This window comes from Crinia signifera, chromosome 6 (genome assembly GCF_055691185.1).
Source record: "Crinia signifera chromosome 6, ASM5569118v1, whole genome shotgun sequence".
NCBI classification, from domain to species: Eukaryota; Metazoa; Chordata; class Amphibia; order Anura; family Myobatrachidae; genus Crinia; species Crinia signifera.
In genome coordinates this window covers 118,668,766-118,691,192 of record NC_139222.1, presented here as the reverse complement: position 1 = coordinate 118,691,192, position 22,427 = coordinate 118,668,766, and the positions used below count along the sequence as shown (strand labels likewise).

Sequence of the window (22,427 nt, the reverse complement as noted above, 5' to 3'; positions counted from 1 at the left end):
TGGTACTTGTATTGCGGACAAATGAAAAGTCACATACATGGAATAATTACTGCAAGACCTCAATAGGAGTATATGCAGAGCGCTGGTACTTGTATTGCGGACAAATGAAAAGTCACATACAGTACATGGAATAATTACTAGAACAAGTCCTTCCAAAAAATCGCACTAATGATGTAGCCAAAAGACTCTCCAGGACCGAGATGTGCTGGATACATCGTTTGGGAACTCTTGTTCCCTAAGGTCTAAATGGAGAGTTCGAGCTCAAACCATTTTTAAGTTAAAAAGTGAGACCTCGGGGGCGTGGCCTGACCGGGATAGAGAGCAGACGCATCTTGCTGAAGCTCCGCTACTCCATAGCTCCAAACAGCCACTTTGGGGTGTTTCATACCCCCTTCTTGCATACCAGCCGACCTCCCTCACCCCACAGAAGCAGCGGGCATCGAGCGGGCAGCGCAGCGGAGCCGGGGGACGTTATATAACGTCCTTGCGGGTTGCGGCCTACCCGCCGGAAAAGCCGGGGCCTCAATTTTCACAGGCAGCCGGGACGCGGATACCGCGGAAACGATCGCGGGCTTGGAAACCCGCTGGAGGTGACCAGCCTGCCTCCCACACCCTGTACTACCCCTCCTGCCTCCGTGGACGCTCCCAGCGGACACCTGCAGCAGTCTGCGTGACCTGGAGGGACAGGAGACGCCGCTGAAAGCCTTTCACTTCCACAGGCTGGCAGCCATTTTACATACTGCAGTGTCTCACAGAGAAGCCTCATTATAAAACAGTGAGTACAACCCTGCCTATGCTGAACAGCCCCAGCACATCTGATCTCTAAACATACCTGATTATTACTACCCCTCAACTATCAGACAAAAGCTCTACATATCTATTACTGGCAGCTAACAGACTTTCCCCAGCTTTTTGGTGCAGTTTCACACTAATACTCTGCCCCTGCTCCCTGTCCGGTCTGCAGCCACAGGTGGAAGTTTCCATCTATCCTCCATCACCCCCCAAGAAAAGACCTCTATGGCCTTTTGCTGAAACTATATGCTACCCACCTGAAGACAAGTTTTCTTACATAAAGGATTGCAGACATGCTGGTCGTTCTGCTACCCATAACCTACAACTAGCTACCTCCATTTGAATCTCACTTGCAGCTGATTTTGTCTATTTTATTTTTTATGCTGTTTGCCATGGTCATATACTGAACACTCCTTAAATGAGCCTCACCTAGTCCACTGTCTCTGATACGCTCTGATACAGACACCGTTTATACATACTTCTCTGCTCTGACCCACATACTTCTAAAATATCTTTCATAAACAATCCCCCTGTGCCCGCCGCCACCATGCAGTCCCTCCCGCAGCGTCAGGAGAAGAGACGAGCAGAACCAAATACGACAACCGACTCTGAGAGTCAAGATCAATCACCTGTCCATAAAAAAGCGGTGGCAGCTCAAGACTCTTATGTTACATACAATGTAGTAGTAGATGCAATTACAGCTACTATGGGTCCACTATTATCCAAAGCGGTAGCAGACATCACAGCTCAGCTACATCACCTCACCCACAGAGTTGAGGAAACCGAACACAGAGTCGGTGAAATCTTCCAAGATGTCTCCCGCCTGAAAAGGGATGTACCACGACTAGATAAAAGCAATTACCAGCTCTGGAATAAAGTGGATGATCTCGAAAATAGGTCACGACGGAACAATATCCGCCTGGTAGGCCTTCCAGAAACAATTAAGGGCCCAGCACTAGCTCACTTCGTCCGGAACACCTTGCCCTCCCTTTTAGGCATAGAGGCGGACTGTCGAGACATGGTAATCGAAAGAGTCCACAGGGTGGGTCAAAATCCCACATCCACATCCAACCGCCCTCGAGTGGTCCTGTTTCGTTGCCTCAACTATCTCCACAAACAAGCCATCTGGTCAGCCTCCCGGAGCAAAAAAGAAATTCTCTGGGAATCCTCTAAACTATTTCTATTTCAAGACTTTTCCGTGGAACTGTCTCGTGCCCGGAAAGCTTTTTCCCCGATCTGCTCCCGTCTGGTGATGGAACAGAAAAAATTTGCAATGATCTACCCAGCCAAATTGAGAATCTTTGACGGGACTTCCTTCAAAGACTTCAACACCCCACAGGATGCCGAGTCGTTTCTCAAGGAGGAAAGACAGCACATTGATCATTCGTCAGATATTTCTGACCCTCCACCAGGACATGGATGAACTTTACAGGTTCCCCATATCTAGCGAGGCCTAACGGCATAGCCTAATGTGTTTAAACAGTTGTTATGTGTTCATTTTAAAAAACGCAACTTAATATGTTAGGTTACTTTCACAATAAGTTCATAGCCAGTTTTCAGAGGCCTATATGATTCTTTAATTGTGTTGAATGCCACAAAATTGCTCTTATTGATTTGCATTATCATAGAGTTAAACTAGTGTCAGAGCGTATTTAAAAATTTGAAAGTTTCAAAATTTAAAAATTTAAATTTCATTCTATATGTATCAAATTACTCAAAGTGATTAGGTTCGAGGTTCATAACTTTAACACCCCTCACTAGAGTAATTATGTTTGGTTTTATAGCAATGGTAAATGGTATAGTCATGCTCAGTTGCTTACTTCAGATTATTCAGATTGGGCCACCGTGCCCTTCGTTAACTTTGTTTTCTTACGTGTTGTATTGTCCCCCCTTGTATGTCCCTCACCTCCCTCCTGTTCTGTCCCACCCCCCCCCCCCTCTTATAAACCGAAATCTTCTAGGTTTAGTATTTTTATCTTACACTGGTGCGATTGCAACCCTCCTATTACTTAAATGTCTTTAAAAATTGGAACCTGGAACGTGGGAGGTATTAACTCCCCGGCCAAAAGAAGGAAAATTATTACCTATATTGCCAGGTTGGGATTGGATGTGGCTTGCCTCCAGGAGACGCATCTGACTGCAGCTGAACATCTCAAATTACAGATGATGGGCTGGAAATTACTGGCAGCCGCCCCATTCAATTCCAAATCTCGTGGTGTGGCTATTCTTGTTAAACGCTGTTTAAATGTCTCCATCACCAAGACCGATATTGACCCCGAGGGTCGATACCTTATAGTTGACATAACAATTGACAATGTTCCCTATGTTCTCTGTACGGTATATGCCCCAAATGTATACAAAAAAGCTTTTTTCACATCCCTAATTGCTAGACTGCTCCCGTATGACCCCTCCACTCTAATATTACTGGGGGACCTCAATTTAATATCCTCGCCCATCCTGGACAGATCCTCCTCACAAAGAACCCCCATTGCATTACCAAAATTAGGTGTACCTGCCCTAGCCAAACAACTCCAACTTATAGATGCGTGGAGGGCAATTAACCCTATAGAAAGGGACTACACTTGCCTCTCTTCCGCCCATCAAACTCTATCTAGAATAGATTATATCTTGCTGGCCTCCTCACTTTTCCCTAATATCCAAGAAACTGTCATCGAACCAATTTGCTTATCCGATCATGCCCTAATGTGGATATCTCTCCACACCAACACTAACAAAGGCTCTTTTAGATTATGGAAATTCCCAAACTATCTTTCCCAATCTATCTCTTTTCGAAATAAATTAGACGCAGCCTGGATGGATTTCCAACACACAAATGCAGAAAGCGCGGAATCAAACCCAGCTTTGTTCTGGCAATCAGGTAAGGCTGTCATGCGCGGAGTAGTTATCTCCTACGTTGCAGCTGAAAATAAAAAAATGGCCAAAGCCTACCTTGATTTGCAGACAAATCTCACAAACTCATTCCAGGCATTTAAATCGACCCCATCCCCTAGCAATAAAATAGCCTACGACACGGCTAAAATTCATTTTGATGAATATCTAAAATCAAAAAGTGATAGGTATATGTTCTCTTCTAATTTCAAATTTCACCGCTATGGAAATAAAACGGGCAAACTCCTTTCTAATATATTAAGAGGCTCACAACCAACCACATTAGTACACCCTCTACGTAACACAGATGGAACTATGGCATCGTCAAGCAGCCAGATAACCGATGTGATGAAGACTTTTTACTCTCAGATATATGCAGAACCACCCCAGAATATAAATGAAACCCCGAGAGAGCCATCCCCCTCCTCCTGGGTGTTCCCAACCCTCCCCCAATACCCTGAAGAATATGCTGATAGGTTGGAAGCCCCAATCACACTAGACGAGGTCACGAGAGTGATCCAACAGTCTAAACCTTCGAAAGCCCCTGGTCCGGATGGCATGTCCGCGGAATTCTACAAGATTCTCCTGCCACGGCTTGGCGACTATTTGGTTAAATTCTATAATCATATCATCACTACTCAATCCATTCCGCTATATTTCAATTCTGCGGTTATTAGGCTGCTCCCCAAGCCGGGCAGAGATCCAGCTCTGCCGGGATCCTACAGACCCATTTCACTACTTAACTTTGACTATAAAGTATTTACGAAAATCTTGGCAGATCGATTAAAATTCCATTTACCGCGGATCATCCATCCGGACCAGACAGGGTTTATAGTGGGCAGACACTCCGTAATAAATGTTAGGAAGTTGCTAGGAACTATCCATCAAATGTCAAACACACCCTCTTCATCCCACAAACTAATTGTTTCCTTCGACGCCGAGAAGGCATTTGATTTAGTTAATTGGGAATATCTTTTTACAACACTACATCATTTTGGTTTTACTCCTGGATTCATTAACATCTTACGCACTTTATATAGCTCCCCAGTATCTCAAATATCATGTAATGGCTCTATCTCCTCAGCCTTTACAGTGTCAAGGGGCACCAGGCAAGGCTGCCCATTATCCCCTCTCCTATTTGCCATCGCCATAGAGCCCTTAGCGATCGCGATCCGTAATTCCTCCCTAATCGAGGGGATCTCTGTCCAAGATTATGTACTCAAAGTATCCTTGTATGCTGATGATATGATTTTGTTCCTTTCTAACCCATCTACATCTCTTCCCGCAGTACTCGAATTGATAGATACTTTTGGCCGGGTCTCGGGATATAAAGTGAACTTAAGCAAATCAGAGGTCCTCCCGATTCAGGGTACACCATTATACTTCCAAACATTACCGTCACTCCAACCCTTCCACATCTCTTTCACTTCCATTAAATATTTAGGCATTAATGTTCCCTCGAACCTTGCTGACCTATATAAAACAAATTTTACCCCAATAATTGAAAAAATCAAGAGGTACTTAGATAGTTGGATGGCCTTGCCCATCTCCCTTTTAGGACGAATGGCGGCGATCAAAAGCGTACTGTTCCCCAAAATTTTTTATATAATGCAGATGCTACCCATAACACTCCAACCCAAAGATATAAAGATCCTTAACTCTCTTTTCTCTCGCTTCTTGTGGCAAGGGAAAAGACCCCGAATAGCCCTCGCCAAACTGCGCCTACCCCGTAACAAAGGAGGACTGGGTTTTCCAGACCTGACACAATACTCCAACGCCATATTTTTCAGATATATTGGTGACTGGCTGCTTGACAACAGTTCATATACAGATACCCATCTAGATTCCGCTCTCTTTGCCCCGTTCTCCCCAAATGGCCTGCTTCACACTAAATGGTCGGAACTCCCAACCTTTATTAAAGAACATCCTTTATTTACTGATACATACAGAGCCTGGATAAATATCTCAAAGAAATTTCATGGTAATCCCTTATACTCCCCGTATATCTCTTTATGGGGCAATCCAGCATTTCCCCCGTCACTAACTAACTCCACCTTCTCCCAATGGAAAATGAAGGGCCTGGCCTCTATTAATAAAGTGTTTGACCCCGGAGGGGAATTGCTTTCATTTGCCGAACTCCAATCGCGATACCAACTCCCCTCCCAAAATTTTTTCATGTACCTTCAAGTGAGGCACTATGTCCAATCACTCCCTAAACCTAATAATTCCGATAATCTGACATGCCTTTTCCAATCCCTTCTCAAACTTATCCCCTCTGTCCCATACAGAATTAGCTCCCTGTATATACCATTAACCTCTTTAACAGCGTCCTCTAGTTGGTCTACAACCCTACAAAAATGGTCCACAGATACTCCAAATATTTCCGCACTGCCCGATCTTCTGTCCCAATATGACTCTACCCTCAAGTATCTACACTCCTCCTATTTACAGGAAGTCCATATCAGAATGATCCACAGAGCATACATCTCTCCTGCCCAGAGGAGACACATGACAGATTTAGAGACAGGGGCGTGTGTCAAATGCACATCATCGCACGCAGATTTCTTCCACTGCATTTGGGGATGTGGGAAGATACGGAAATTCTGGAACAAAGTGATACAATTTATTAATTCCATGCTCTCCCTGCACCTGACCCCTGACCCATTGGCGTGTATCTGCGGAAATTTTAAAAATTGGAATTTAGGATCCGATACACAAAATAAACAATATAAAATTCGACTACTAGCCACAATAATCACGGTAGCAAAAAAAATTATCCTTATTCATTGGACTACCCGGTCTGCCCCTTCACTTATAGAAGTTAAACAGAAACTGATCCAAATTTTATACTGTGACAGACGTTCTACGATTCCTGATATAGAGACAGGTGTAGAGAAATTCTACAAAAAATGGGTGTACTTTATTAATACTCTAGATACCCAATCTCAAGATCACATTATGAGGCTGTTTGAAAATACCTCCTGGAGTCTACTACGTCGGATTGCGACTGGCAATTGAAATTCCTGATTATGTATGATATTTACTATTTGTATTTTATTACTGCATCACCAGATTTGCTGACCTTGATTTCTCATTCTACACTCCCCTACACAGTCTTCCTAATGTGTGTCCCCCCCCCTGTATGTCTGTATTCCCCCCCCACACAGCTCTTTTGTTTTCAAGAATGGGTTTATCTCATTCTAATTTATTTTTGTATTCTTTCTTAGACCAGACATAAGTATATTTTGTTCTTTTTTAGGATCTCCATTATATTATTTCTATTGATTTAGAGTAATGATATTTGTGTGTGACGCTGTCAGATAGGACTGTTGTATACCTTGTTTCTATACCATGATCCTGCCATGTCACGCTTATATTTCATCGGTCATATGTTTGACAATTGTTTCTTTACTTTGTATTGAAAAAACCCAATAAAATATATTCAAAAAAAAAAAAAAAAGTGAGACCTCAATTTTATGACTTATCTTGGGTCACTATCTATTCACTTAAGTGGTGGTGGTCGATTAAAAAAACAACAACATTTCTTTTAATATTCTAATCTTATATCCTGTTTTTTCTCCCCCCTTTTTTTTTTAGTGTTCACATCAATTGATTGTATGTGTTTGTACACAGCATCGGATTTCCCTATGAGACCTGGTCAATCTAATTAATAGAGACCGGATTATATGCATTTGCATATTTGCATATGCATTTGCATATTTGCCCGATTTTCAGCAGAAATTGCATATCTGACCTAAATGTCCTGATGGTGCATATTTGGCATAGCGCGGTCGGCGCGGAGCGTTCACCCTCACTTCCTGACTTTTTTTTTCTTTATGTGAGGAAACGCCGCTGATAGGCTGACAGAATCGCCCATCAGAGGAATGGATTGAGCGGCCTGTCAGCGCGGCGGGGGGTGGGATGTGGGTGGAAGAGCTGATACGCCGCAGTGTGTACTGTAGGCTCTTCCAGCTACATCCCACACCCGCCGCGCTGACAGGCTGCCCGCCGCGCTGACAGGCTGCCCGCCGCGCTGACAGGCTGTCCACCTCTGCTGACACGCGGGGAATCACTGCGCGCCACACGGGTGCTGGAGGCCCTGAACAGTGGTGCTTCTGGACAGAACACTGACCTCAACCTACGGATGGCAACGGTGAGTGTAACTTACAGCACAGTTTCTGCTGGGGCATTACAGTATGTGCGGTTTTGCTGGGGGCATTATGTGCACTTCTGCTGGGGGCATTATGTGCACTTCTGCTGGGGGCATTATCTGTGTTATACTGCTGGGGGCATTATCTGTGTTATACTGCTGGGGGCATTATCTGTGTTATACTGCTGGGGGCATTATCTGTGTTATACTGCTGGGGGCATTATCTGTGTTATACTGCTGGGGGCATTATCTGTGTTATACTGCTGGGGGCATTATCTGTGTTATACTGCTGGGGGCATTATCTGTGTTATACTGCTGGGGGCATTATCTGTGTTATACTGCTGGGGGCATTATCTGTGTTATACTGCTGGGGGCATTATCTGTGTTATACTGCTGGGGGCATTATCTGTGTTCTACTGCTGGGGGCATTATCTGTGTTCTACTGCTGGGGGCATTATCTGTGTTATACTGCTGGGGGCATTATGTGTGTTATACTGCTGGGGGCATTATCTGTGTTATACTGCTGGGGGCATTATGTGTGTTATACTGCTGAGGGCATTATGTGTGTTATACTGCTGGGGGCATTATGTGTGTTATACTGCTGGGGGCATTATGTGGGGTATACTGCTGGGGGCATTATGTGGGGTATACTGCTGGGGGCATTATGTGGGGTATACTGCTGGGGGCATTATGTGGGGTATACTGCTGGGGGCATTATGTGGGGTATACTGCTGGGGGCATTATGTGGGGTATACTGCTGGGGGTCATTTACTACTTACTAATTATATGCTGATTTAAATAAAAAACTATAAAATTTCACTTTATTTTGTATTTTTCATTTAGCATATTTTGACGCTTTTCATGCATATTTTAAGTATTTTTCATGCATATTTGCATGCATATTTCGAGCTTTTTATGTTGCATATAATCCTGTCTCTACTTATTAAAAACAAGTCGAATGAAGCGCATCTGTCAAATCCATATTGAAGGATTTCCGCTTTTGTGACACGCAAACGTTACATCCTGTGTGTCCAGCGGCAATAGACGATGGATACGCGCTAGCCGGAGAAGGCTGAATTATATTGTTCCGCCCACTTCCGGTGAATGAGAAGCACGAGGTGACGTACTTCCGTGTTATGAGAGGACAGCAGTGTGTTACAGGCATGTTCCAAGTGGTCCCCAGTCGAGGGGGAGATACTGGAACTAGGAGATCCTACTAAGGGAGCGGCTGTCTGGGGGTGGTTGGCGCCAAAAGTCACGGACCCCGCAGCAGCAGGGACTTGGTCTCTTCCCTCACTCTGTTTTGGCGCCTTTCAGAACGCTTGCAGCGGAGCTGAGCTGGCTTACAGATCCTGACAGAGTGTTTGGATTTCCTGGGCATCGTTTCCCCGCATCTGAAACCGACAGACAGATAAGTGGCTGGGTGCATTGATTCTGTATAAGCGCTGTTGTACATTGTATGCACTGTGTGGTTACTTTACATCATGTCTGAGCAACAAGCTGTGGTTTGGGGGAGGGAGCCCTTAATACTATGAGCGCTTGTAATGTCTGTACACAAAAATTTGTACCTGAGCAGATGGCCAAGGGGGATTTGTGTATTACTTGCGCTGCTGTGAGACCCATGGGGAGTGAACCCCAGAGGGCAGAGCAAATTGAACCCGCGTGGGCTAGTGCCCTGGGCAGGTCTGTTAACACTTTAGTGCAATTGCTGGACAGACAGGGTGATGCCTTGGTAGAATCTCAGAGACCTATGTCATCATCTCAGCAGTCCTCTGGCTCCTTGCCTCTTACCCAGGCAGATCCTGCCTTCATACAGGTGATGCAGGATACTGCAAAGGGGATCAACAGGTTTAGTGACTTGCTAGACAAAATTGATGTTGATGCTGTAGGGACCCCTAAAAGGTCTTATTCGGTGCCTTTATTGGTAGATGAAGAGGAGGGAGCATATGCAGACATTCCCTGGGAGCAGGGTGATGATTCTGAAGATTCCTCAGCCGCAGGGGTGGAGGATTTGATTACAGCTGTTAAACAGGCTTTAAAACTTTCAGTGGAGGATAAAACTCCTGCTAAAGGTGTATTTTAAACAGCAGCGTAAGGAAGCTGTTACATTTCCTTCAGATGAAGGTTTACAAGAATTGTTGGAAGGAGCTTGGAAAACTCCTGATAAAAGGCTGCAGATGCCAAAGAGATTCTTAAGTCTGTACCCCATGCCGGAGTCTCATGCGGAGCTCTGGGAAAAAGTGCCAGTAGTTGATGCTTCTGTGGCACGTCTGTCAAAAGCTACTGTATTACCAGTGCAAGGGGGCGCAGCTTTTAAGGATCCTGTGGACAAAAAGCTGGAGGGTAATCTCAAAGCTATATTTGAAGGGGTGGGATTCACCCTACGTCCCCTTATTGCTTCAGCCTGGGTCTCTAAGGCCATGATTGAGGGGGCCAATGATTTATGCACCATTTTACATGCTGATCCTTGTGTGTTGTTGCTAGTGGAGAAGCTTAAGGCAGCTGCAGAGTATGTGTTGGAAGCTGAAGAGGAAGCTCTCAAAATGGCGACCAGAGTTTCCACAGTGTCTATAAATGCCAGGAGAGTACTCTGGCTTAAGGCCTGGGAGACAGATAATGAGTCTAAGAAGGCCTTAGAAACATTAGCTTTCAAAGGAAAGTTATTATTTGGATCTGAATTAGAAGAGATTATTAAGCAGGCCACGGGTGGCAAGAGTACCTTCCTGCCTGCCCCCGCAGCCAAGCAGACATCAAGATTTTCTGCTTTTAGGCCGTCCTTTCGGCCCTCCCCTAGAGGCGGTGCGTCCTTTCGAGGACAGTCATTTAGGGGAAAGTTTCAGTCCTCCAGGGGCAAGGCCCCAAAGTCAAAATTAAGGTTCTTTTCACAAGAAACCTGTCACCAAAGGAGAGGACAAACCCTCCGCATGACTGTCAGGGGATTTGCCCGGCAGTGGTAAAGGTGGGGGGTTGTCTATCACAGTTCAAGGACGCCTGGGCTTCACTAGACCAGGATTCTTGGGTGTTAGACATTATAGCCCAGGGATACAGAATTCCTTTTAAAGGTCTTCCTCCGAGAAGATTCATTCCCACAGCTTTACCAAAGGAAGCTCGGCTCCGTACAGCTCTCTTAAGAGCAGCTCACTCTCTGTTAGAGAAGGGAGTGGTAATCCCGGTTCCCAGGGCAGAGTGGAAGAAAGGCTTTTATTCCACTCTGTTTCTGGTACCCAAACCAGACGGGTCTTTCAGACCAATACTGAATTTAAAGTCACTGAATGTCCATTTGTGGGTAGACCATTTCAAAATGGAGTCTCTACGGTCGGTGCTGCTTAGCCTGGACCAGGGAGAATTTTTGGCGTCCATGGATGTCCAGGACGCATATCTTCATGTCCCCATACACCCAGAACATCAGGCCCTGTTGAGATTTGCGATAGGAGACCTGCACTTACAGTTCCAGGCGTTGCCCTTTGGTCTGGCAACAGCACCAAGGGTTTTCACCAAAATAATGTCTGTAATTACGGCTGTGCTCCGGCTGAGGGGAATCACAGTGATACCTTATTTGGACGACCTGCTGTTCAAAGCAGAGTCAGCAGACAGGTTGCAGAGTCACTTGGCAGAAGCCATCAGTTTTTTGCAGGCTCACGGCTGGCTTTTAAACTTGCAAAAGTCTCAGTTGGTGCCGTCACAGAGACTCCAATTCTTGGGGGTCATTCTGGATACCCATCTACATCGGGTATTTTTACCAGAGGCAAAAGCCAGGGATCTGGTTGCCTTAGTCCAGGAGATTCTCAGCTCTCGGAGCACATCAGTGTGGAGGTGCCTCAAGCTGCTGGGGAAGATGGTGGCGTCTTTCGAGACGCTGCAGTTTGCCAGGTTCCACTCTTGGGTGTTCCAGTGGAACATTTTGACGGCTTGGTCAGGAAACACACAAACCATGAAGTCAGAACGGATAGTGCTGTCTTCGGAAACTCGAGCCTCCCTGAAATGGTGGACAGACGTGGATTCCCTTCAGTGGGGTCGGTCACTGCAGTCCTGGAGCTGGCTGGTAGTCACTACCGACGCCAGTCTCAGGGGATGGGGGGCAGTAGTCTTGGACCTGCGTCTGCAGGGCTTGTGGACTCCAGAGGAATCTGCCTTACCGCTCAACATCTTGGAACTGAGAGCTGTGTGGAAAGTGATTTCTCTGGCGGGAGACAGGTTACAGAGACTCCCTTTAAGACGACAACGCCACAGCTGTGGCGTATCTGAATCACCAGGGAGGCACACACAGCAAACTGGCCATGTGGGAGGTGTCCAGAATCCTCTTGTGGGCGGAACAGAATGTTCCAGCTTTATCAGCTATATTCATACCAGGAGTGGAGAATATAGAGGCAGACTTCCTGAGCAGGGAGGAGCTGAAGGAAGGGGAATGGGGCCTGAATCCTCAAATATTTCATCAAATTACCTTGAAGTGGGGAACCCCAGACGTGGACCTGATGGCATCCAGGTTCAACCATCAGGTGCCCAGGTTTTATGCCAGGACAAGGGACCCACTGGCAGAAGCAGTGGATGCCATGACTATCCCCTGGGAGGGGAATCTTCTTTATGTTTTTCCGCCAGTTCCAATGCTGGCGAGAGTGTTGAAGAGGATACAGGCCCAAGAAATCCCAGTGATTTTAGTGGCCCCGGATTGGCCAAGGAGGTCCTGGTACTTGAGGCTTCAGAGATTGTCTGTGGACTCGTGGCGTCTACCTCTGAGGTCAGATCTTCTAAGACAAGGGCCGTTCAATCATCTGGATTCAGCTCGATTAATTTTGACGGCCTGGCTGTTGAAACCGCCATTTTAAAGAATAAAGGATTCTCAGAGGCAGTGGTTAACACCATGATAAAAGCCAGAAAGTCAGTGTCTTCGGCAAATTATTATAGGGTCTGGAAGACCTATATTCGTTTGTGCGAGAGACAGAAGTCTCATACATCACGTTTTAAATTGACAAAAATGTTGGAATTTTTGCAGGATGGTTTTTCCTCTGGGTTAAGCCTTCAGTCTCTAAAGGTGCAGATCTCGGCCTTGTCCATTTACTTCCAGAAAAGGATTGCATTATTGCCGGAAGTACAGACCTTCCTACAGGGGGTGTCTTGGTTGAAACATCCCTACAAACAACCAGTAACACCATGGGACTTATCGCTGGTTTTGGAATGCCTTCAGAAGGCACCTTTTGAACCATTAAGGTCGGCTGATCTTAAGTTCCTTACATGGAAACTGGTATTTTTGTTGGCAGTGGCGTCAGCAAAAAGGGTGTCAGAGTTGGGAGCATTGTCATGCAAGTCCCCTTTCCTGATATTTCACGAGGATAGGGCGGTCCTTCGGACGGTACCCCAGTTTTTACCAAAAGTAGTCTCTGCTTTTCATCTAAATCAGGAGATAGTTCTGCCTGTGTTCCAACCCCCAGAGGGTTCAAGAAAAAGGGACAAATTGAGGAATTTGGATGTTGTGCGTGCTTTGCGCGTTTATGTGGACAGAGTTAAGAGTGTCAGAAAGACTGATACCTTGTTAGTGTTGTATGACATACACAAAATTGGTTGGCCTGCTTCTAAGCAGACCATTGCTAGGTGGTTGCGCTCTGTTATAGCGTTTGCATATACTAAAGTTGGTAGGCCTGTACCGGCCAGAATTAATGCGCATACCACCAGGTCAGTCGCCACCTCTTGGGCGGTTCGACATGGGGCAACAGCTGAGCAGGTTTGCAGGGCTGCCACTTGGTCATCTGTTCATACATTTGCCAAATTCTATAGGTTCCATGAGTTCGCGTCGGAGGACGCATCATTCGGGCGTGCAGTGATGAGAGCTGCAGACCTGAGCGTACCCACCCAAAGGACCGGCTCTGGAACGTCCCAGTGTTGAGCTGTGTCACCAGGACCATTGAAAGAGAAAAAGGGATTTTTGTAAGAACTTACCGTTCGAATCCCTTTCTCTGATATGGTCCTGGTGACACAGCGATCCCTCCCTTACGCTCAGTAAGTATGCCAGGTTCATGATGTTTCATGTTATTTGGTTAAAAGTTATTGTTGAAAAATGTGCATATAATATGTGCAGGCGTTTGTACTGAGTTAATGTATTCCAGTGGCTTTGAAAGCTTGAACTGAAGAGTCCGGGATGCAGTAGGGGAGGAGCCTACCCTCTAAAAGCTTTAGGATAGGTGCCTGGCTCCTTCGGACCCTCCTACATCCCAGTGTTGAGCTGTGTCACCAGGACCATATCAGAGAAAGGGATTCGAACGGTAAGTTCTTACAAAAATCCCTTTTTTTAATGCCATGGGGTATATATATGCCTCTATGTGGACATTGTAATTACACGCTTCTGACGAAGGAAGCTTATTCCGAAACGCGTTAAGCGTGTACTTGGACAGCGTAGTTCCTGGGTAAAGGATCGTGGCAGTGGAGCACCGTGGACTGAGCCCCCATTGTTTTCCGGACACAAGGGACCCAGACTGAAGGACTTCATGTAAACATCTGTATGCCTGCTGTTTGCCTGGAACACTCTGTTACATGGTTTTTTGACAAGTCACCACTTTAATAAGGGGAGAATCCGATGAATTTGGACCATCCATCCCTCCTATTACATACCAACCTGTTGACCTCTGATGTGTAATGTATAGGGTTTTGTATGGTGTTCCATTAACTATACCATTTTATGGTTAAAACTATTCCTTTATTTGGCTACCTCTGAGCGCTATTTCACATATCCATTCCTTCCTACAATTGCTTTATGTTTTGAGTAGTCTAAGGTGTTTTCTACTCTATGAATGTGTGTATAGCAGCACTTTGGTTTCATTGCGCACCCTACAGCCATACCTTTTTTTCCTGCATCAAATTAACCGGCCTGCCGCCCCCCGACCGGACTTCTGTGTGTGGTCGCTTGCACACAGCGGCTGCACATGCGCATAAAGACCTATGCAGTCGCGAACAATCGGACCCCCGTGTGAACGCGTGGGGGACAGATTGAATTAGAATAACCCCCAGAATACATTCCCACTGCCTGAAATAGATAGATCCTAATTACAGATGACAGTTGGATAAAGTACATAGGAGAAGCAGCAGTGACGTTATAATCATGCACATATGAGCATCACAAAAACATTCAGATGAGATGATTCCCTTGGCATAGAGAATAGCAAAGGACAAGCTGGGTGACATAGTGAAGACTATATCCTGAGGGATGTACCTGTGCAGCCTTGTGCTCTGCTGTCTCGGAAATGTTGTCTGTGTTACTGGAGCAGGTAAGTTACTGATACTGAGAAGAAAAACAGCAGAAATGCACCCAAATGCTTTCAGTAATCTAACTCAATTTCAACTGTAATTATCAATTACCTCAGGACTAATCAGGATGTTTTCAGGACCTATTTGTTATGTAGCTTAACGCGTTCAGTTTAGGTGCAGCCTGCTCCAAAAATTAATTGAATATCGCCCCTCAGTCTCCCATTATTTTAGACGGGAGATCGGATGCGAATTAACAAATGGATTGCCCCATGATCTGATATGTGAGTGACTAATATGTGATGTTAATTCGATATGCATAGATAAGTTATTGTTTTGTGCAGCTATTTATTAAACTCGCTTGCCATGGCAGTGGCTTTGGGCATCCAAGGAAGAGTGAAGAGCTTATACAATTTACTGCCAGGTTTGGACTCAAGTTACCTATGTACAATGGCCGTGTGTACAGTACATTGTATGTGTAAGGCTGCAGGGAGGGATATATCTAATGTTATCTAAAGATGGTGTTTGTTCTTAAGAGGGAAGTCAGATAAATTTGCAAGAACCATTGAAATTCTAATGCCCCTTTCAGACCGCACTTAAAAAACGGTATTTTGCCGATTTTTAACCATTTTAAAACGGTAATCTGTGCGGTCTGAAAGGTGCAGGACCACTTTACCGTTTTACAAAAGCCGATTTTGTAAAACGATTAAAATGGAAGGTCCTACCCGTTTCAGACCCGGTATTTTGGCATCAAAATCGGGTCTGAAACGGTATTTAGGACCCAGCCAATGAGCTGGGTCCTAAATTCAGCGCAGTGAATATTTAATGAGCGCTCTTTAAATATTCATAGCACTGGAGCCATGCCCCCCCCCCGCACGTGGGTCAACATCCCCCGACTCCCGTCCACCCACCCCCCGTAATGTGTTAAGAAACCCCCCCCCCCCACCTGTGCACCCGGTACCTCCGTAATTGCGGATCCCGGCACTGCAGTGTGAACAGATGCACTTATGAAAAAAAGTGTCTTTCGGAAAATAGGGGAGGGTGGGGGCATTGTGTCTGTTAACCCGCAGGGGGGGGGGGGGGTGTTAACCCGCAGGGGGGGTGTTAACCCGCGGGAAGGGGGGGGACGCTGAAGACCAGCTTTGACCCTGTATTTGGAAAGTTTCCAAAAACGGGACTGCCAGTGTAAAAAAAATACACCGTTTAAGAGATGCGGTGTGAAAGGGGTTTTACCTGGCAGACCCGTTTATGGAAACGTTTTCAAATACAGAATCAAAGCCAGTTTTGCGGTCTGAAAGCAGCATTAGGATTGCAATAATAGGATATATTGCTGCAATTAGCTTTTTTAGAATTGCTCCAATGCGAAGATGTCTTAACCGTTTCAAGTTTAAGGTCTAGTCAGGCTCGACAGCCATAGCACTAGTAGCAGATCTAACGGTGAGCCACTTTAAAATAAGAAACAAGTTATAAATTAACATCGTTCAACATTCAATGTAGATTATTTTTAAATAATAATTAAAAAAAATACAATTAATTTAAACCAGACTGAATTGCAAAAAAAAAAATTGGACTGCAAAGGGTTAATAATGCAGAAGCAGACCTTTCCACATGATTTTGGCTTGGTAAATAGGTCTTATAATTAGCAACTGTATTCCAGGATCAGTCCTACAGTTTAGCAATTTGTCCTTCCAATTTGTTGTCCCTGGAAATGCCCGGCTATGTTACTACTTTCCAATTGCACAATAAATATGAGTCCGATTCTACAAGTCATATTAAATTATTTTATAAAGAAAAATGTAAAATAAAAAAAGCTCATGACTGGAGGTGTTTATTTCTAATATTTCACGAAAAAAACATGGTACATCATTGAGCGGCAGATTGTTCTTTCAGATAATGTTCAAACTTGGCAACTATGCATACTAATAAAAGCTGCAATTCATTACAGAAAGTTACAGACATGCAGGGTTAGATTTAATAGGATGAGAAATTCAGAAAGTGAGAGATTTGGTAAGAAATCTCCATTTTTTTTTTTTAAGTGGCAATCATTTACACTGCAAAATCAGTTTGATTTTGCAGTGTAAATGATTGCTGCTTTAAAAAAAAACTGGCGATTTCTTACCAAATCTCTCACTTTCTGAATCTCTCATCCTATTAAATCTCACCCCCAGTGTCTATGCTTTAGGTATGACCTGTTGCCATTATATCTCTTAATCAGGGCCGAAACTAGGGTTTCTGGTGCCCTGGGCAAGACATTCATTTAGTGCCCCCCCCCCCCCACACACACAATTTTTTATATATATATATATATATATATATATATATATATATATATATATATATATATATATATATATAGTGTTTTGGATGTGTGCTGCACTCCAATGGTGTGTCGGAAACCAAGGTAAAGTAGCCGGTGCCCTCCCAAAGTTGAAAGCAATGAAGCAGGTATAACAGCGTGGTGACGGCGGCACTCGAATAATTGACACAGACTGCCAGGGGTAACCCAACGTTTCAAGCCCTTGCGGGCCCTTTATCAAGGTGCAGAAGACCTTGATAAAGGGCCCGCAAGGGCTTGAAACGTTGGGTTACCCCTGGCAGTCTGTGTCAATTATTCGAGTGCCGCCGTCACCACGCTGTTATATATATATATATATATATATATATATATATGTGTGCTTGCAGACAGCAGAAGGGTGATATTAAACCAACAAACAAGACAATATATCATATATTATTATAAACAGGGACAGCTAAACTTTAATGAGACAATATATCATATATTATTATAAACAGGGACAGCTAAACTTTAATGAGTCATTAAACATATGCCACACACATGATGCCCATTATACTTCAGTAGGTACTATGCAGGCTGGAGTCAGACACAGTTTTAAAATTAAACATTGATTACCAGATGCAGGCAGATGATTTGGAGGAGCAGCGGCGTTGACGGCATGTCATGAGGGAAGGAGGGAGGAATAAAGCGCGATTTCTAGCGCTGGCGATAGTAGGAAGGCAAGTGCTGCTGTGTGCTGTTCCTCACTTGGCGGCAGGAGGTCACAGATAGTGACCTCCTGCCGCTCCGCCGTCGGGAAGCGCTTCATCGCTTGGCGGCAGGAGGTCACTATTTGACCTCCTGCTACAATACGTCAGCCCAGCAGCGGGACACGGGCTACATCAGTCCCCGGAACCCCGCTACCCCGCAGGCTGTCTCCTGGACCTGACAGCGCCCCCCCCCCCCCTCCAGCGCCTGGTGCGCGTGACCCCCTAGCCCCCCCCCCTAGTTACGGCCCTGTCCTAATCCAGGACATTTTTAAAATACACACATTCAGGGCTGGCTAAATTAAAGCAAGAATTTCACCTGTTTTTAATCAGCACAGCACCTGTATATATGAAAGGGATATTATGGCAAGTATACATACATTCTCAAAATGGGCAAAACCATGTGCACTGCAGGTGGGGCAGATGTAACCTGTGCAGAGAGAGTTAGATTGGTGTGAGTTATTTTGTTTCTGTGCAGGGTAAATATTGGCTGAATTTTTTTACACCGCAATTTAGATTTAATTTTCAACACACCCCACCCAAATCTAACTCTCTGCACATGTTACATCTGCCCCATTTGCAGTGAATATGGTTTTGCCCATTTTGAGAACAAATTTGTACTGTGATCAGATCTGAATAAGGGCCAATGTAATTAGGCAAAACCAGTGCTGGTGTCTGACAATCATAAAATGTGTGGACAAGCAAGTATTGTTCGTCATCCTATAATTGAACCTAAGGATGACCTATAAATACAATTTACTTAATTTAATTTTTTTTTTCAAAATTTCTCATTAAGAAAATTTTGGCAAATTTTGGCACCCTGGAAAAAAAAAATCTCATACATTTTTTGAATCACGTTGCCCTAAAGCAGTCATGTCCAACTATACCCCTCCAGCTGTTGTGAAACTACAAGTCTCATCATGCCTTGACACAGATGTAATATTAGGGAATGCTAAAACTATGGCAAGGCATGCTGGGATGTGTAGTTTCACAACAGCTGGAGGGCCACAGTTGGACATGCCTGCTTTAGGGCAACGTGATTCAAAAAAGTTTGGGAACCACTGATCTAACTCTTGCCCTGCATTGCCATCTGCTGTTCATTATAATACTTGATAAAATTGTGTTTTCCAAAACCACAATGGACTATATTTCCAAAAAAGTAAAGCTTAAAAGGTGTCCCCACACAGATAGGTTTTATTAACAATCCAATCTCTTACCAATTTCCCTTGCAATCCAGAACACTCCTGACCAAAAGATACCATTCCCACACACAGAATAATTGTGTAAATGACCAGAGGGTGGATGGTCGTTTAACAACTGCAAATCATACTAGCACATTGTTCCGCATCACTACACACAGGGGCTAATTCTAGATCACACACACACCCGGTTGGGGTTTTCGCATGCACATTTCTGCGCATGTGCAAACACTGACTGCAAATGGCCGTGTTGAGTTACGAGGCGCAGGGCATTCCCATGGGTACATAGGCAGTTACCTTTCTGCCTGTTGAAGGGATCAGTAAGCTAGACTAACAACCGGCAGGTGCGCACTATGGATCGTTTTCATGCCCTCATATGGAAAGTTTTTAATTTTTGGACATTCCAATCAGTCAAAAATGGCAATATCGTTTTACCGTGTGTGGGTACTTTTAGTTTCCCCTTTACTACCTATTGTTCTATTCATGCTATTCTGAAATACCTGAAATTCCAATAACTTCTAAGTTTGCAAAGGTTAAAAAGTATGTATACTGTGAGCATTAAGTAGTTCACTATCAACTGGTTCAAGTGTAAGGTCTGGTTTTCGCTATGTTATAACATTTAGCACAAAACAACAAAATTCATGAAATATGGTGAATAAAAACATTTTACTCACATAATGGGGCTTATTCTCAGTCAGACGCAATGTGGCTGTGTTTGCATGACACAGTTGCAAGAGTAATCATTAGTATTAGTACTTGCATCAAGCTAGGTACAAGAGATTGCAAATATAGTTACTGAGAAAAATGTTGATGTGTTCAATGCTTAGTTTACTCACTATATGCCTCATAGATACATAAAAAAATAATACAATGTTTCAGTACCAGTAATTTAATGTATCTACACATCTAAACTACACATTTAATTGTATTCTAAAAAAAAAATTGTAACACTACAATTCCAGGTATAAAAATGCAGCAAAGTCGACAAATGCTCACCACAATACTAGATATTCAGATGGATATTCCCAAAGGATTCAAATTTTCTACTTTCCTTTCACCATTATGGGGCCAGAAACAGAAGCTGGAGGAGAAAGACAGTAATAGGGAGTTTATGACATACCAGCAAAACAACCTTAGGAAGGATATCACACGGCAAGTGTTACGGGTTCAAGTAAGACCAGCCAGTACAATACGGAAGTCTACAAGAAAATATCTTCTCACTGGGCAACACAAACAGCTAGGAAGGAGGACCAATCATACAGTAGCAGGACAAGCAAAGCTAAAATATGATGTCTCAAGGTCAAATTACAACGGATCACACACAAAGAGACAAACACAGTTACAACATGACAGATCAGATGAAACTCATTTCAAAATGAATGCTGCTTCCAAAGAGCATCAAACACTTGTCACTCTTATACATGGGGAGCCACTGCTAATGATGGATAGAGAAGAAAGTGAGAGCTACAAGGAGGTTAAACGTAAGAATCCAAAGTTGAGAAGTAGTGAAGTATTCACTGGTTCTCGAAGAAATAGACAACCCAAAGCAGTAAGAAAAACAGTGCCTCGTAAAATCAACCCCACCAATGAGATTTACAAGAATAGATTTACAGAAACTGACTTTTTTATTACAACGAGTAATATGAACTCCCAACCCATAACTACAACTGATGAATCAAGAAAAGATATCTTCCTGGATCCCAATACAAACAGAGAAATGAAATTCATCCCAAGTAGAGAAGAGATAATCCCAAAGGAGCTCAACTCTGCAACTAAAGGATCAAAAGAAACTGGATACTATTTAGTGACTACAACAAATATACAGATAAAATGTTTTCCTAGAGAAGAGCAGACATCCATGGAAGTCAGAACTACAAAGAGTGGATCCAGAAAAGATAAACTGTCTTTGGACACAACTACAAGCAGAGAACTGACACGGAGGTGCAGAGAACAGATGGAAGTGCCAACAAAGGCCACACCGATAACTAGAGATACCTTCTCAAACACCTGGAAATCACCCCAACTAGAATCACAACCAGAGATAGATGGTGTCAATAGCCACAGCAGTAACCAAACACATTTATGGATTCCCAGTGATGGTTCTTTACAAGCAGAAGGAAGTGGTAGTTCTGAACAAAATCAACGGTGGATTCATGAGAACAAGATAAGTTTAACCCAAATTACAGCCAGCTCTCAATATATTTCAAACATGAGAAAAACAAATAATACTTTCAATCTCAAATTTTCTCCTACCAGCAAGATGGACATTGAAAAACCAAAAGTCACATACTCAGCTCGGAGTCAAGGGTTACACGACCAAGCAACAATTAATGTTTCGGATTTAACAAACTGCAAACCTGGGTACAAGGAATATAATGGTGTATGCAGGAGTCTGTGCGACATTGGTGGCATCTACTGTGAAAACGGAGGACAGTGTGTTATTGTGGAAAACATTGGAGCAATGTGCAGGTGAGATTACAATATCTATCACTTCAGTATCTAAACTCCTCACATTCACCTATAAAGCCCTCACACAATTACCTCACCCCTACATCTCCGCCCTCCTCTACCTCCATACTCCCAGCTATCAACTTTGCTCTGCCAATGACTGACGTCTCTCGTCCTAACTGATTACTTACTTTTAATCCCACCACCAAAATCTCATCCGTACTCTCCCTCCAATTAGAGATTCTGCTTTTAACTAAAGCTTTAAACAAACTTTCAATCCTACTTATTTATTAAAGTCTTCTAGCTGTCATACTAACTCACCCCTTCTTTCCACTTCCCCACTGTGTTACCTGTTTGCCTCTCCTCTTTAGACTGTAAATCCTCATGAGTAGGGTCCTCTTGCCTCTTATACTCAACCAGTGACCCACATTGGCACCAAACATTTGGGCTCAACAGACAATGGCCCTTATTCTGATTGACGCGGACTTTACCGCGTACTTACGGATCGCGTCTTTATGGCGTCTGCGCATGCGTGGAGAACGCTACGCGCATGTGCCACGCCTTGACTCGGTACCAGTTCGGCCAAATCCCGTCCAAAACTGTTCACCGCTATCAGTCGGGAAATAGGGGCGTATTATGGGCGTCATGCGGAATGACACATGGGCGTAGTTTCAAAG

General features: G+C 44.1%; 1 protein-coding gene across 4 annotated transcripts in view; it reads left to right on the top strand.

The window, feature by feature from the left end:
* Window positions 1–22,427, top strand: part of LOC146008053 (uncharacterized) — a 48,714-nt gene that overhangs the window by 17,623 nt on the left and 8,664 nt on the right. For 3 of the 4 annotated variants that reach the window (XR_014444452.1, XM_083146944.1, XM_083146943.1), the window contains exon 2: window positions 20,265–21,771. Coding sequence is in view for 3 of the 4 variants with exons in the window: in XM_083146944.1 (XP_083003070.1) it covers window positions 20,265–21,771 (1,507 nt within the window). In the remaining variant the exon portion in view is untranslated. Of the gene's footprint in view, window positions 1–14,680; window positions 15,085–20,264; window positions 21,772–22,427 lie in introns of those variants that run through there. The other variant, XM_083146945.1, reaches the window with a different exon arrangement.